We start from the raw sequence: 15515 nt of genomic DNA on the forward strand, positions 1-15515 counted from the left end.
GATTAGAAACTATTTGGGCAGGTGGTTGGATAAAGAGATGATGACAGGCAGGGTCATCAGTTCTAGGCCTAGGCTAGAATCTTTCCTGTCAGCCTAGCAAAGCAGCAGAAGGACCTGCTACTTCCTGGGGAAGACAGGAGGGACGTGGGACCGGGACTCAAACCCAGGACTGGGACCCCAGGGCCTGTGCTATTCCAGGCTCCGAACAATCACCAAATCCAGGGGGAAGGTTTCTGCAGCAGCACCGTTCTTCCCCCGCTTTACAGATTAGGATTTCATGGCTCCATCCCGTCCCCCTCCCAGTCACAGGGCCTGGCTCGCTGGGTTTGAATTCAGCTCCATCGTTTCCTGACTGATCCTGAGCAAGTAGCTGACCCTCTCTGGGCCTCAGCTGTCTCATCGATAAAGTGGGATGGCTCTGCCATCTACCCCTCAGGTGGGTGTTCCAATTAGACGTGAACCACTCAGTGGTGTGCCCTATATAACCTCACAGCCATTGCCCTGCATGTGTCAGGCCTTCTACTGCAGGGTCCTCAGCTCTGTTGCTGATGGGCTCTTGGGATAACTCAGGCTTTGTCTGCCATAGCTCAGCGTGTCAGACATCTCCTTGGATCCTGACCTCATGCCTGGGAACTGCACCAGCCTGGCACTTGGCCCTATCTGGAGAACACGGAGAGAGACACCGGTGGGAGGAGCATAATGGATATGCTTTAGAGAAAGACAGGGATTTCCCTTAATCCACCCACAATAAGCCAAACCTCCTTTCCCACCTCCACCTCTCTACATTTGTCAGAGACTTTCTCTCAGGGGTCATGAAGCTATGATCTGAGGGCAGCAGAGTTCAGGAGTTAAGCCACTGGCTCAGAGCAGCAGGGCTTTGAATCACGACTTCACCACTTTCGGGCTGGATGCCCCTGGGGAGGCGCCATCACCACGCTTTGCCTCAGCCCCTGCCCCTGGAATTGGAGGCGATGGATCACAGTGCCTGCTCAGAGGTGTAGAGATGTAGGAACAGCACAGAGCCTAGGGCCTGGCGCTCTCACAGCTCAGCAGGTGTCAGCTACAGATGGTGTCAGTATTGAGTACTAACTGCGCTAACCTCTGCTCAGTGAGGGCAGGTTGGGGGCTTTTCTGGGCCCTGCTGTGTCCCCAGCATGGCAACACAAGGCTGGGCACAGACTATGTGAACAAATTGGGGGGGGGGGGGAGAGTGAAAGAAATTTTGAGTGAGAGTGACTTACTGAGAGGTGGGGAGGAGGAGGAGAAAGTGATGAGAAGGTAGAAAAAAGTTAAAACACAAAAGACTGCAAGAGCTCTCTCTGCCCAAGACGGGAAAATTAAGGCCTGGAAGGGGCAGAGACTGGGCCTCTTCACCTGTTGAGAGAGGCCTGAGCCCATGCTTGGCCCCACATCCTGCCACCCCTCTCTGGGGTCTGTTCTGCTCTCTAGGCCCTGGGAAAAGGCAGAGGCCACTAGAAAAAACACACGGTTTTATTATTTCAACTACAGAGGGCAGGTCTTTGCAAAACCAGGGGGCAAGTTCTGACAGCAGGGAAGAGGCCCCTACTTGCCAGCGATGAGCGGGTTCCTCAGGACCACGATGACAGAGTCCCCGCGCAGGAACATCTTGGAGATGTAGCGGTCCTTGTTGACTGGCTTGGACTTCTTCTTGCCTTTGCCGCTCTTGGGGACCTCCGTCCACATTTCTTTCACGTTCTCCAGCACCATGTTGCAGTGCCTGGTGGGGACGGGCAGGCAGCAGAAGTGAGTGAGGGGTGCGTCCTGACCCTTCCTCTGGGCGGCACTGCCTCCAGAAAGGGGAAGAGGCAGGGCTCCAAGGCTCGGGCAAAGGGCTTCACCCTCTGTGCCTCAGTTTCCTCTTCTCTAAAATGGAGACATTCATGGTGCCTGCCTCCTAGGGCTGTTGTGAAAATTAAGTGAAGCAACACAGTATCCTTGTTATGGGCATGTGTGATGACAGTGTGGAATGGCTCAGTCAACAAACGTTTGTGATGATTAGAGCAATGAAAAAAAAAGATAAGAGCCTTGTCTTCATAGGGTCTGCAGGCTAGTGAAGGGAGAACACCACGAAGCAGGTAAACAAAGACACCTGAAATATATTGTCAGGTGGTAGCAAGTGCTAGGAAGAAAAATTAAAGCAGGTAAAGGGATGGGGGCTTCCCAGGTGGCTCTAATGCAGGAGACATGAGATGCAAGTTCGATCCCTGGGCCGGAAGGATCTCCTGGAGGAGGGCATGGCAACCCATTCCAGTATTCTTGTCTGGAGAATCCCATGGACAGAGAAGCCTGGTGAGCCACAGTCCATACGGTTGCACAGATTTAGACACAACTAAAGCGACCGAGCCCTCATGCATGCACCCAAAGGGATAGGAGGATAGGGAGGAGCCAAGATGGCGGAGGAATAGGACGGGGAGACCACTTTCTCCCCTACAAATTCATCGAAAGAACAACTGAACGCTGAGCAAACTTCACAAAACAACTTCTGATCGCTAGCTGAGGACATCAGGCGCCCAGAAAAGCAGCCCATTGTCTTTGAAAGGAGGTAGGACAAAATATAAAAGATAAAAAGAGAGACAAAAGAGCTAGGGACGGAGACCCGTCCCGGGAAGGGAGTCTTAATAGAGGAAGTTTCCAAACACCAGGAAACCCTCACACTGGCGGGTCTGGGGGAAGTTTTTGAATCTCGGAGGGCAACCTAACTGGGAGGAAAAATAAACAAAACCCACAGATTACGTGCCTGAAAGCAACTCCCAGCAGAAAAGTACCCCAGACTGCCACATCTGCCACCAGCAAGTGGGGGCGGAACGGAGAGGAGCAGGCGGCATTGCTTAGGGTAAGGACTGGGCCTGAGTGCCCTGAGGGCAATCGGAGGGAGCTTTTGTGAGATAGCAACTTAAACTGTGGGATAGCAAAAGAGAGAGAGAAAATTAACCGGCCGAACACACTGCCGGCCGTTCGCAGAACAAAGGGACTGTGAGCAAGTCCAGAGGAGCTAGCCGGCTGTGGACCAGCCCATCCCCGCTAGAGACAGGAGGCAGGGGGGAGGGGAAAGGGGCAAACTCGGCCCCAGAGAAGGGGCAAACTCGGCCCCAGAGACGGCATCCCCTACCACACTGCAAACAGGCCTCCAGTTTCTAACCAAAGACTTCCTGAGATTCTGGATGGTCGACATCCGTCGGGAAGGTCGCGGCTAAACACAAGGCGCACGCACCCAACTGGGGCGCGTGGAAACTGAGGCTGGGACCGCGGAGGGGAGAAGGCGCACCGCACCCGGGGAGAGTGCGCCCGTCAAGCTCCTGGCCGCCTGAGCTGCTCGGGCAGGGGGAGGCACAAAACGCAGGAGCAACCGAGTCCGCGCTTTTGTGGAATACCCAAAAACCAGAACCGCACGCAACGCAGGGCCCGCTCCATATAGAGCAGACGGGAGCCTGAGCAGTGTAGACTGGGAAAGCACACACACCCGTGAGCGGGGGCAAACCCAGTGTGGCCTGAACACTGTGAGTGCTCCCCACACACAGCGATATCTGCCTGCAGCGCCCCTCCCTCCCCGCAGCAGGACTGAACTAGCGAACCAGACAAGAGACCACCTCCTCCCGCCTGGGTCAGGGCGGAAATTAGACACTGAAGAGATTGGCAAACAGAAGCCAAATAAACAAAGGGAACCGCTTCAGAAGGGACCAGTGCAACAGATTAAAATCCCTGTAGGTAGCACCAACTACACCGGAAGGGGCCTATAGGTATCCAGACGTGTAAGCTGGAACGAAGAGCTATCTGAAACTGAACCGAACCCACACTGACCGCAACAGCTCCAGAGAAATTCCTAGATATATTTTTGCCTTTTTTTTTTTTTAATTAAAAAAAATTTTTTTTCTTTTCTTTTCTATTTTTTCTCTTTTATTTTCTTTTAAAATTCCCTATTACTCCCCCATTACTCCTTAAGGGATAGGAGGATATAGGGAACTATGACTGAGTGAAAGAAAGAAAAGAAAAAAATTGGGAAAGCTCTGTATCTTGCTATATAGTAATCTACTGTGAGGAAAGCACTTCCCAAATGCTAACTAAAGGCTGCATATGTTTACTGAGCATTTATCATGTTTTAGGTACTGAGCCAAGTGCTTTTCATACATAGTATTACTGAAGCCTCATGACTGTTCTGCGGGATATTATGATGATGCATATTTCACAGGTAAGGAAACTGAGGCCCGGACAGCATACCTCCCCAGACCCTGGTGCTCACCTGTCGAAGGCCTTCACGCGGCCCAGGAGCTTCTTGTTGTTACGGCAGTTGATGAGCACTTGAGTGTTGTTTTTGACTGACTGCGTGAGCACGGAGAGTGGCCCCGTGTTAAACTCCTCCTCCTCCCGCTTCTGCAGCTCCTCTGGGGTCATCTCACTCTTGGGCTTGTTGAGGAGACTCCTGAGAAGACAAGTATGGAACCCACAGTGAGAAGGCCCGTGGCCTGGGTGCTCACGGCCTCTCCCTCAGTGTCTCCCTAACACATATCCCTCTCCTCCTACGCAGTCCTCTCTTGGTATCACCACGTGGACGCCTAATGGATATTTCCAATCCTCGCACGTCCTAGACTGAACTCCAGACCCCCCATAACCCCAACTTATACTATCCACAGCCTTCCTCATCTCTGTCAATGGCGACTCCATCCCTCTGGTTCTTTGAGCAAAAGCACTACTGTCAAATTGACTCTTTCTTCTCTTACATCCTACATTCAATCTGTCAGCAAATCCTGTCATCTGCCGCCAAAACCTGTCAGAATCTGAATTTCTTACCTTGGCTTAAACCTCCATCATCTCTTTCCTAGAGGTCTCCTTGCCTCCACCCATGCTCCCCAACAGTTTGCCCTCCAGAAAGCAGTCTCAGGGGTGGTGTCAAGAATCATCTCACTCTTCAGTACCCTCTCATGACTCCTCTCTCAGTGTAAAAAGTAAAACCCAGCTTTTACCCTCACTCTGTTCCAGGCACAATGGCCTCTTCAGTGGTTCTTGAAGATATTAGGCAAACCTTCTTGGGCCCCTCTATTCACTTTTCCCTCTGCCTAGGTACCTCCCCAGGTATCTTTGTGGTTTGCTTTCTCACTTTCTTCAGGTTCTTGCTCAAGTGTTGCCTCCTTTATGTGTTCTGTCTCTCAAAAGTGACATTCCACACTGTTTTACCCTGCTCTGTTATTTCTTTATTCATCACCCTATCCCCTAACACACTCTAGAATTTACGTATCTATTACCAGCACGTTTCCTGCCTGCCTCTTCCCATCCCGTAAGATGTAGAAGAGAATTTTTTTCCTTGGGAAGAGCGGAGTAATTCACTGGTATAAACTATGGGTCTAAAGCAGCCTGACACACAAGCACTCAATAAATAACTGTTGAATGAATACATAAGTAAAATCATCCCCATAACTCGTTATCCGTACAAATGGCGGATGTGATCGAAAAGCCAATCTTCTCCAGCTAAGCCTCTTACCTTAAGACCGCTTTTCCTACAAGTCCGTACTCCCCATCTCCCAGGTTTTTATTCGTAAAAACGCTTCCTCTTAAAATTCACTTCATTAAGATTGCTTATTTGGGAAAGCCCAGCCTGTTATCTGATAAAGCTGTCCCCTCTCCCGAAGTCAGGGTCCGTCAAAGGCCCCACGTCCCTTCGCAACTCATCAGTAGAAAGATACGCCACTTTACCCCCAAATGTTTGCTTCCGCCCCCATTTCTGCCTACCCCCTTCAACCGGTAAGCGGCCAAATTTACACCCTCAATCCCACTCCCGCCACCCAAACCCAGCCCGGCCTCACATGATGATGATGGTGACCGCGTTTTCAAGTCACTACCGTCTCCTACGCGGTGTGCCTTCGGAACAGAGAGCCAGAGGCGGGACTTCCTCTTCCTGCGGCCCACTTCCGTGAGCGCCTGCGCAAACCCAACCAGCGAGTGGGGTGTGGCCTGTTGCTATAGCGATCTCCGCCCTCGGCAGAGTCTGTAGAGTAGAACCCTTATTTAGCAAGTAGCTCCAGGCCACCGTTCTAGACAGTACTGGGCAGATATTCACGACCTTGGAGAGGAAAAGAAGGCGGGACTGATTCAAACCATTTTGTTGTAGAACCGCATAGGTTGAAGGAGGGAAATACTAGCCTTTTCCAAATACCCGCCCGCTCTGCTGGGGGCGCGGCCTTCGCGAAGCCAATCCGCTCCTCGCTTCAGGGATGGGCACCTCCCCTTTTCCTTCAGGGACTGTTGATTTACGTGTATATTGATTTTTCCGGACCCAGGAGAGGGTCCATCCGGTAGCGGCGTGGATTTGCGCCCAGTAAGGCTAATGTTTTCGGTGATCAAACGCTTCTCATTGGCTTCCCCTCCTGCGCTGAGGCGGCGCCTACTTCTTACGCTCTCCCTTTTGGGTTGTGCAACCCGGGGGTACCAACCCCCAAAGCTCCCTGGGAGGCAAGGAGCCGCGACCTCAGGACGAGGGTCCCATTGGCTTTACTGCTCACGGGAGGGCGGATGGTGCAGCCGCTCTTGTTGCTCATTGGTCCGGCTTATTTCATGGGGCGGGACTTGGCTGGGCCTTAACTCTATCCGCCGTATCCGACCGGTTTCAGGGCGAAGCTGCCATGCGTTCCGGGGGCCGCGGGCGGCCCCGGCTCCGGGTCGGAGAACGCGGCCTTTTGGAGCGACCCTCACCGCCCAAGCGCCGCCTTCTACCGCGGGCACAGTTATTGCCCCTACTGCTGCTGGCTCTGACGGTAGCCTCGGTGTTCTATACAATTTGGAGCAGCTGGCATAGCCAGACTGAAGAGCTGCCGCTGGGCCGGGAGCTGCGGGTGAGGACGGGTGGGGACACGGGTGCTGCGGAAGCCCTTACTCCTTGCCTCCCCTTCCCCAGGGTCTCTTGGGGGGAGACCCTAGGTTGGGTTGACGTGGCTTTGTCTTCACCATATGGCCCTAGCTGCAGGTGCCTCCGTCTCCGTTCTTAGAGCGCATACCCCTTTCCAACGCAATGAGGCTTCGGACTTGTTTTGTAATAGCGGTTACCCGGTGAGAGAGTCTGAAGTAGTAAGACTGGGAGTTCTGGGTTCTAATCCTAAACTCACTGTTTGGAAGAGTCCCTTCCTCTCGCTGGGCCTAGATTTCCTCCATCAGGATTGCCGCGGGCTGGGCAGGATGGGTTTGGAAGGACTTTAGCCGAGTCAGGAAATGGTTGGAATGAGGGTCGTTTTCATGCTCTGCTCTTCTCTTCCCTACCTGCTTCCTCAGGGCCCTTTGATCGGAAGCCTCCCCGAAGCTCGGGTGCGGAGGGTAGTGGGGCAACTGGACCCTCAGCGTCTCTGGAACACTTTCCTGCGCCCTCTGCTGGTTGTGCGGACTCCGGGCAGCCCGGGCAATCTCCAAGTCAGAAAGGTAAAAGAACCCCACCTCTAACCCCTGACCCCACAGCCTATCAATGAATAGGAAATAGATATCCTGCCCAAGTGGCAGAGCTGGGGGTCTGACTGAAGCTAATAGGAGCTCTATTCTGCTAACCACCAGACCACTGCCCTCTATACTGTGCCCCCCCCCCCAATCTAATTATACACATCAGCAACAGCCCTATGAGCCTAATGAGGTGGGTACCAATCTGATCTTCATTGTGTAGATGAGGAAACTGACACCCAGAATAGTTAGGCATTTTGCCCAAATCCCACAGATAATAAATGGTATGCTTAGGGTTTCAACCCAAATGGGTTAGCTCCAGACCTCTACATTGCTCCCCAGAAGGCATTGAGAGTCATTTGAACACTGCCTGACTTCACATCCACCTCAGCCACTTGGTATGACCTTGAACTAATTTCATCTTCTCTGTGCCTCAGTTTCCTCATCTGCAAAATGGAACCATTGTCAGTCCCCACTCCATAGGGGTTCCTAGAACAAGGACTGGGCACAGAGTGAGTGCTATGGAAGGGTGAGCTGTGATTAGTTTGGGCTTCAAGAGATGGGGGCACTCCATGCTTGGCACTTAGTAGGTACTCAGAAGTGTCTCAAGGGAACGATTCAACCAAAGTGGTATTGGTGGGCCAACCTGACTGCTCAGCATGGTTCAGGTCACATGGCCCTTCTTCTGACCTTCTCCCCAGTCCCCACCCACCCTCCCTCTTCTCTATTGCCACTAGTTCCTGGAGGCTACGTTGCGGACACTTTCAGCAGGCTGGCATATAGAACTAGACCCCTTCACTGCCTCCACACCCCTGGGGCCATTGGACTTCGGCAATGTGGTGGCCACACTGGACCCAGGGGCTGCCCGCCACCTTACCCTTGCCTGCCATTACGACTCCAAGCTCTTCCCATCTGGCTCAGCCCCCTTTGTGGGGGCCACGGATTCGGCAGTGCCTTGCTCCCTGCTACTGGAGCTGGCCCAGGCCCTCGACCAAGAGCTGGGCAAAGCCAAGGAGAGGGTAAGGAGAGCAGGGGTAGGGTGGGGGTGGGTGAATGAGGGATGTCTCTTCCTTGGTCCATACCGCCACTCTCCCTTACCTGGTCTTATCTTCCTCCACTCCACACCAGAGTCCAGAGGGTCTTTCCATTTCCTGAATGTCAGATTCTGTCCCTTCTCTACCTAAAACCCTCCCATGGCTCCCACGTCATTCCGTGAATAAGCCAGAGTGCTTCTCTTAGCCCATGAGGTGTGACCTCTCATCTCTCTGGTCTCCTCTCCCACCCCTCATACCTCACTCACTCCATGCTAGCCTCCCACCTCCTCTGTGGACCTCACTCTCAACCTCAGGGCATTTGCACTTGCTGTTTGCTCTGCCTACGATGTGCTTTTCTCAGACACCTTCCTGACTGGCTCCCACCCTTCATTCAGGGGTCCACTCTGATGTCACCTCCTCCAAGAGACCTTCCCAGCCACCATAAAATAGCTCCTTGTCCCTCTTCCATGCCTCATGGGACTTTAGGTTGATTTGTTTGTCTGTCTCCCAAGCTCGAATGAGCTTCAGATAGGTGGGCCCTTGGCTGTGTTTATTTCCTGTTGTATTTCCTGAATACTGCCCAGAATACTGCCTGGCGTAAAGTACGATGTCAATAAGAATGTATGGAATGAATGGAAACACTTCATGCCTCTATCCTGCTCAGATCCCTTCCATGGCTGAAACCCCAGTGCTCTTGTAACAGAGTCCAAGCTCCCTGGCCCTTGCTGGGTCCTAGGGCCTTTTCTCAAACCTCTCTGGCCCTTTCTCTGTCCCCAGTCCTGGTCCATGCTGCTTCCTCACCAGGGAACACCCTTCCCTCTGCTCCATTTTGCCAGGCCAGGTCCTCCTCAGCCTCAGTGCAAACATCCCTGCCTAGCAGACCAAACATGTTCCCCAGGCCAGATTATCCCCCACCCCCTTGGAGGAACTTTCAGGACCCTGTTATTCTTAGAAGCATTTGCCCAACTTCATTTCATTGTTTATACAATTATTTATTTGTGGGTCTGTCTCTTTTGCCAAATGAACTTGAGGAATAGCTCTTACAATCAGAGCTAATCCTTATTTAGTTACTATGCATCAGGCACTGCCCTAGCCTGTTTTATTGTTGTTGTTCAGTGGCTAAGTTGTGTCCTACTCCTCCCAACCCCATGGACTGTAGCCAGCCAGGCTTCCTTGTCCATGGGGTTTTTCAGGCAAGAATACTGGAGTGAGTTGTCATTTCCTTCTCCAGGGGATCTTCCCAGCCCAGGGATCGAACATTTCCCATGTCTCCTGCATTAGCAAGTGGATTCTTTAGCACTGAGCCACCAGGGAAACCTGTGCTGTCTTAGGACCGGGTTCAAATCCTACCCTATGAGAAGTGGTACTCACCCCATTTCTACCTAAGGAAGTCGATGCTTTGAGAACTTAGTAACTGACCCACTACTGCTTGGCTACTGAGCAACCCAGCCAGGATTTAAATCCAGGCAGACTGTACTCTTGGCTAGCAGGTTCTACAAGTGAGGAGACTGTTTGCCCTAGTCAGCTGTACAAACAGGCAGGAAATGTGGGTGAGTTGAGGTGGTGGGCTGGCACTGAGCTGGCCCTGACCACTGGCCCCCACAGGCAGCCCCAGTGACCTTGCAGCTGCTCTTCCTGGACGGCGAAGAGGCACTGAAGGAGTGGGGACCCAAGGACTCACTTTATGGCTCCCGGCACCTGGCCCAGCTCATGGAGTCTACACCCCACGGCCTGGGCTCCACCAGGATCCAGGCTATTGTAAGACTAGGGCCCTCCTGGGTGCTGGTGAGGTGGGAGGAGGGGGGCATGAGGTTGGCAGCATCCCGCCAGGCTGCTCAGTCCTGGCTTCTCTCCCTAGGAGCTCTTTATGCTTCTTGATCTCCTGGGAGCCCCCAACCCGACCTTCTACAGTCACTTCCCTCGCACTGCCCGCTGGTTCCATCGGCTCAGGAGCATTGGTAAGGGTGAAGGTATAGGCAGACACCTGTCTGGGATGCTGGAGAGAGGACCAGGCACCTGGCCTCTGAGGGGCCATCCAGCCTCCCCTCCACCTCCCTAGCCTCTCCCTAAAGCTCTGGGGCAGAAACACAAAAGATCCCACAGCAGTCAAATGAAGTGATTACAGACAGGGATTCTAGGGTCAGAGAGCCCTGGGTTCAGATTCTGGCTTTCCTTCTTACCAGCTGTGTGAGCTTGGGAAAGTGACCTCCTCTCTCTGAGCCTCAGTTTCCCTCTATCAAATAGGTATGATGCTAATAATGGGGGTGTCTGTCTCCTTAGACTTGAAGGGATTAAATGAGACTGGGAACATAGCCTGTAGTCTGGGGTAACTAACATTACCCCAGAATGATGAACTAACATTCATCCTTATTGGCATGATCAGTGCTTTACCCCCAGGCCTCCCACCCTCCTCTGATCTGTGAGCAGGGGAATCTTTGACCCTTGAGGGGCTGACCTTCTGCTTTCCAATCCCTACCACATCCAGAGAAGCGCCTGCACCGACTGAACCTACTGCAGTCTCATCCTTGGGAAGTGATGTACTTCCAGACCGGGGAGCCCCCTGTCTCTGTGGAAGATGACCACATCCCCTTCCTCCGCCGAGGTACCTGCTGTGGGAATTGGGGGGCAGGGGGCCACAGATAGGACCTGGCCCCTTTCCTAGATTTGGGGATTGGTGGCAAATCGCTTAACCTCTTTGTGTCTCAATTCCCTCATCTGTAAAATGGGGATAATTAACAGCCCCCCAACTCAAGAGTTGCTGAGGGGATTGAACGTAAAGAACTTGGACCAGTGCCTGGCACTAGCGAGTGTTCAGATCTTCTAGTCTTTTCATAAGCTATGAAGTTTTGAGTTTTTCTGATTTGTGTTATGAATATATTGGATGTGTTTTTTTTAAATGAACACATACCCTCAGAATTGTTCAGAGTTCTTCAAGTGGCACAATTGGGGGGTTGGGGCAGAGAAGGCAGACTTGCCCAGGCGTGGGCCTGGGCTCCTGGGTCAGCCGGGGGCCAGACAAGGGCCTGTGCCTCCTCTTTGCCCTGCAGGAGTTCCCGTGCTCCACCTCATCGCCACGCCCTTCCCCTCTGTCTGGCACACGTCTAATGACTCCGAGGCCAACCTGCACCCACCCACGGTACACAACCTGAGCCGCATCCTGGCCGTATTCCTGACTGAATACCTGGGACTCTAGCCTGCCCAGGAGGACTCCCTGAGAAACGCCCAGCAGGAGACATGCCAAGGCCCTCCTGGGGTGTGCTGGCTTGTCCTTTTTAACCCCTTTGGCTCTGTTTGTGCTCTGACTGGAAGACGCTCTTTCTTGATCTCAAGCTGCCACTCTTCAAAGACGTGGAAGCAAGAGAGATCACCGTGGGGTGAGAGCCAAAGGAATGAGCCCGGCCCCTGCCCTGAGGAAACACTCGGGCTGTACATCTACAGGGACTGAGTGCCGTTCTCAGTTTTAATCAGCAGACCATGGACTGGCATCCGGACCAGCAATACCTTCGACCAAATGAATTCTCTGTGGCTTGTTTTCGTGGCAATTCATTCTCCAGAATGGCAGCCTTGCTACTGCACCAGGCCAAACCTAACTCCCACAGGGACGTGGCATGTGGGGCCCACTGAGGATCTGCCCGTAAGCAGGGACAGAGGAGGTAGAAGCCAATCCTTGGGAACTCCAGATTCTGCCACCTCCAGTGGGCGATAAACCAGTGTTTCTGCAAAACATATTCTGCACAACTAGTATAGATAGGTGTTGCATGAAAAAGGGGACCAAAGCAGGGTGAGACAGCATTAAATGAATTTCTTCATTTCACGGTGTGCAGTTTTCATCCAGAGTAAGAATGCACTGTTTCCCCCAAGTATTTCACCATGGAACCCCTTTATTGGGAAGCACCTCACAGAATCTGGGTACCTCAGCAGATACATTGGGAAACATTGGGTTTTAATCATTTGAAAGTGCTTATAGTAGAAATGAGTCAGATCTAAAACTCTCTATAAAATAGTTACACCAAACCATCCTTTCCCTTTTGGCTGTGAGTATAGGAATGAGAGATGTCATGTGTAACTGCAAACTCTGGCCCAAGGAATTATTTCCTAGCCCTATCTAATTTTTCAGATGCAACTGGGGTGCTTTTTGAAAAATGTGGGGAATTCTGTGGCAGTCCAGCGGTTAGGCCTTGGCGCTGTCACTGCTGGGGCCTGAGTTTGACCCCTGGTCAGGGAACTAAGATCCCATAAGCTGTGCAGTGAAGCCAACAGCCAAAAAAAATAGCAGATTCAGAGGCTGGGACTCTAAAAGCACCTGGGGAATCTTCACGATGAGCACTTTGGGGCATGCTGTCCTTAAGGATATGTTTGGTGCATTCTAGCTGCTTAGCAAACCTGCTCCAAAGAAAACCTAGGTGAGCACTTAGGCAGGGAGTCTGATGCTCAGCCCTGTGCCTGCTGATTTTGTGACTTTGATGGAGACTTGGTAGGCCGCAGGGAGGCCAGGCCAGAGTAGAGGGTTAGAGAGTGAAGGTGGGGACCTCCCTGGTGGTCCAGTGGTTGGGACTTCAGCTTCCAATGCAGGAGGCACAGTTTCAGTCCCTAGTTGAAGATCCCACATGCCTCATGACCAACAAACCAAAACAGAAATAGTATTGTGAGAAATTCAATAAAGACTTTAAAAATGGTCCACATCAAAAAAACCTTAAAAGAGTAAAGGTGAACATTGGCTTTCCAAGACAACTCAAGGCTGACTCAAGAGGACCTGTGGGCTGAGGGACAATTTCGGTTCTCATTTTGCAAATGAGGTGGCTGGGGCTGAGAATTACAAACTGTTGTTTACAGAGTTCAGAGTCTCACCCACAGCTGTGCTCCTAAGCCCGTGTCCTACCTCTTTCTAAAAATCACCTGTGCTGGTCCAACAGATGGTTGACCAAAAACGTAGCTCCTCCTGAGGCTTTTATTTGGCTGCAAGTTACGGTGAGATTCAGAAGGGCAGGGACTAACAGCCCCTTAGAAGTGGAATTGACAGAAGTCAAAAAAGGAAATTGACAGATATCAGCAACTAGGGTAGTAAGAGGGTCTCAAATCAGAGAGTTCCTGTTTGTTCATTTCATGATGCCAAGCACTTAAAACTGCAACATGTCTCCTTATCATCACAGCCGTCTCAGAGGTAGGTGAAACATCACCTCAGTGTTAAGAGTAAGCAGTGTGTTCAGTTCCATCCTTGGTCTCCAGGCCTCCCTGTAAGTCATCTTGCTGAGTGCACTACACCCACACACTGGGCGGGGCTTTCCACTTGAATCTGGGGTCAGGATCATGAGCTCATTTTACTGATGAGGCTGCTGATGCTTGACAAGATAATGCTTTCCCCAGCTCCCATCCATCCCTGAAAGGCAGCCTCCCCCAGCTTCACACTATGAAGGTCCCAAGAGGGGTCTCTGATGGGCACAACCGGTGAGCACTCCAGTGTATCAGCCTTCTGAGGAGCTGTCCAACATTCTCCTTTTTCAGATTAAGAATCTGAGTTTCAGAGAAATCAGTTGCTGAAGATCACAGCTGGACACGTTCATTGCATGTGTCTAGGTATTTGTTTCTATTTATTTATCCTGCCTATGATTCACTGTGTGTACACCCATCTTTTTATCAGTCTGGAATTTGCAATCATTGTCTTTACATACTATCATTGCACCATTTCATTTTCTCTTCTGATTCTAGGATGCCAGTTAAATGTGCTAGACTTCCTCTATCCTCTATAACTGTTTACATTTTTTTCTTTTTGGTCCCTGTGCCACTTTTTCAGACCTTGCTCCAGCTGAATAACTTTTTCATTGTGTCTAATTTGTTTAGCCTAGTCATTGACTTTTTACTTTTGGTTACTGTATACCTTTGTGGGTTTTTTCCTTTCATTCTGGCTAGGCCATTATTCAGGTCTGGGTTCCCTGCATGTATTTCCAAGCTCTCTTTTATCTTCTAATCTGTGACTGATGGTTCCACCACCTGCAGCCTTTGTGGGTCTGTTTTTGCTCTGTGGCCACTGCTGCTTCTTGTTTCTGCTTCTTTATTTCCATGTGTGTTTGGTTATTTGACTCTTACTGCTCATTGTCTAAAAAACTGTTGGTGGGGATTGTAGGTGTCAGCTCCTCCCACCAGAGGATTTTGTTTGTTTGTTTCTGCTAGACATCTCAGTACCCTGGATCACAACAGGTGATGAAAAACAGGCTGCAAACCCAAGCCAAGGGCCAGCCTGTGGCCACAGATCCTCAGGGCTCAACCCCCCCCCCCCCCCCCCCCCCCGCCTTTCCTTTAATTTTGTGTTCCTTCAGCATTTAAAACACCTTCTCTGCAGTGTTCTGTGTCAGCCTTACCTGAGCTTGTAGTTTGGTGGGATCCCAGCTCCTATTACATTCTTCACCTTAGGCAGGCTTTGACTTCTGCTCTCCTGTCCCAATAAGGCTACAAATTGGAAACCCAGGGTTGTTTACAACGGCAAATGCCCTCAGAGCAAAAGTGGTTTTAGGACCCCTATGGACATTTTCCTTAAATTTTTGGCTTAGTATATCCATAATTGTGTTTTATTGATTATTTGAGGCTTTTCAGATTTTACTTCCTGTTTTCAGCAGGAGAGTCCAAATAACCCGGCCTTCTCTTTATAGGAATCCAAAATTCCACAAAACCAAGCCAAGTTATAAATCCAGGTCTCTTTGATTCTAAAATATTAAATAACTATTCTGATATATCCTCATCTCTGGAAATTTTGATTCCTTGGTAAGAATGTCAGAGACTGTTAGCCACTGCTCAATATCCATTTCCCCCTCTTCTGTTAGTTAATAATCAGCTGAATATCTTAAAACTTTTATTACAGGGATCTTTATGAGTTTCTGGTTGGGCATAATGCATCTGGGTAAGCATCTGCATTTCCCAGTCTCCCCTGCAGTCCTTCCATGTGGCTAAAGTTCTGATCAGTGAGCTGTGCGTAGAAGCATGGTGTAGTATTTCTGAGAGGAAGGAGACTCCCTTCCCCACAAAATGGTAATGGCTGGAGTTGTAGCAGCCATGTTG

At 51.1% G+C, this 15515-nt stretch overlaps 2 protein-coding genes across 3 annotated transcripts; one reads left to right on the plus strand and one right to left on the minus strand.

The window, feature by feature from the left end:
* Nucleotides 1-1473: 1473 nt before the first annotated feature.
* On the minus strand, nt 1474-5971 carry SNRPD2 (small nuclear ribonucleoprotein D2 polypeptide). Its single transcript, XM_043435514.1, has 3 exons — nt 5817-5971; nt 4259-4438; nt 1474-1738 (listed from the first exon to the last, which is right to left on the minus strand). Coding segments are annotated over exons 1-3 (357 nt in total). The 5' UTR covers nt 5819-5971; the 3' UTR covers nt 1474-1563.
* Nucleotides 5972-6253: 282 nt separating this feature from the next.
* Nucleotides 6254-12279, plus strand: QPCTL (glutaminyl-peptide cyclotransferase like). 2 transcript variants are annotated; one of them, XM_043435513.1, is made up of 8 exons: nt 6254-6328; nt 6621-6842; nt 7276-7419; nt 8169-8450; nt 10071-10223; nt 10324-10423; nt 10951-11067; nt 11513-12279. In XM_043435513.1, exons 2-8 carry the CDS (start codon nt 6633-6635, stop codon nt 11656-11658), a joined length of 1152 nt encoding a protein of 383 aa, XP_043291448.1. In that variant the 5' UTR covers nt 6254-6328; nt 6621-6632; the 3' UTR covers nt 11659-12279. The 2 variants fall into 2 exon arrangements, with proteins under 2 accessions (XP_043291448.1, XP_043291447.1); XM_043435512.1 differs by lacking the exon at nt 6254-6328 and having other exon boundaries at nt 6430-6842.
* Nucleotides 12280-15515: the final 3236 nt, after the last annotated feature.

This window comes from Cervus canadensis, chromosome 18 (genome assembly GCF_019320065.1).
Source record: "Cervus canadensis isolate Bull #8, Minnesota chromosome 18, ASM1932006v1, whole genome shotgun sequence".
NCBI classification, from domain to species: domain Eukaryota; kingdom Metazoa; phylum Chordata; class Mammalia; order Artiodactyla; family Cervidae; genus Cervus; species Cervus canadensis.

Excerpts from the sequence above, each read along its gene's own strand:
- SNRPD2 (XM_043435514.1), bottom strand. Across the intron at positions 1,739-4,258 it reads CGCGTGAAGGCCTTCGACAG|GCACTGCAACATGGTGCTGG; the intron begins GTGAGCACCAGG and ends CGTCCCCACCAG.
- QPCTL (XM_043435513.1), top strand. The coding sequence starts at position 6,633 with ATGCGTTCCGGGGGCCGCGGGCGGCCCCGGCTCCGGGTCGGAGAACGC. Across the intron at positions 7,420-8,168 it reads GCAATCTCCAAGTCAGAAAG|TTCCTGGAGGCTACGTTGCG; the intron begins GTAAAAGAACCC and ends TATTGCCACTAG. Across the intron at positions 11,068-11,512 it reads CATCCCCTTCCTCCGCCGAG|GAGTTCCCGTGCTCCACCTC; the intron begins GTACCTGCTGTG and ends TTTGCCCTGCAG.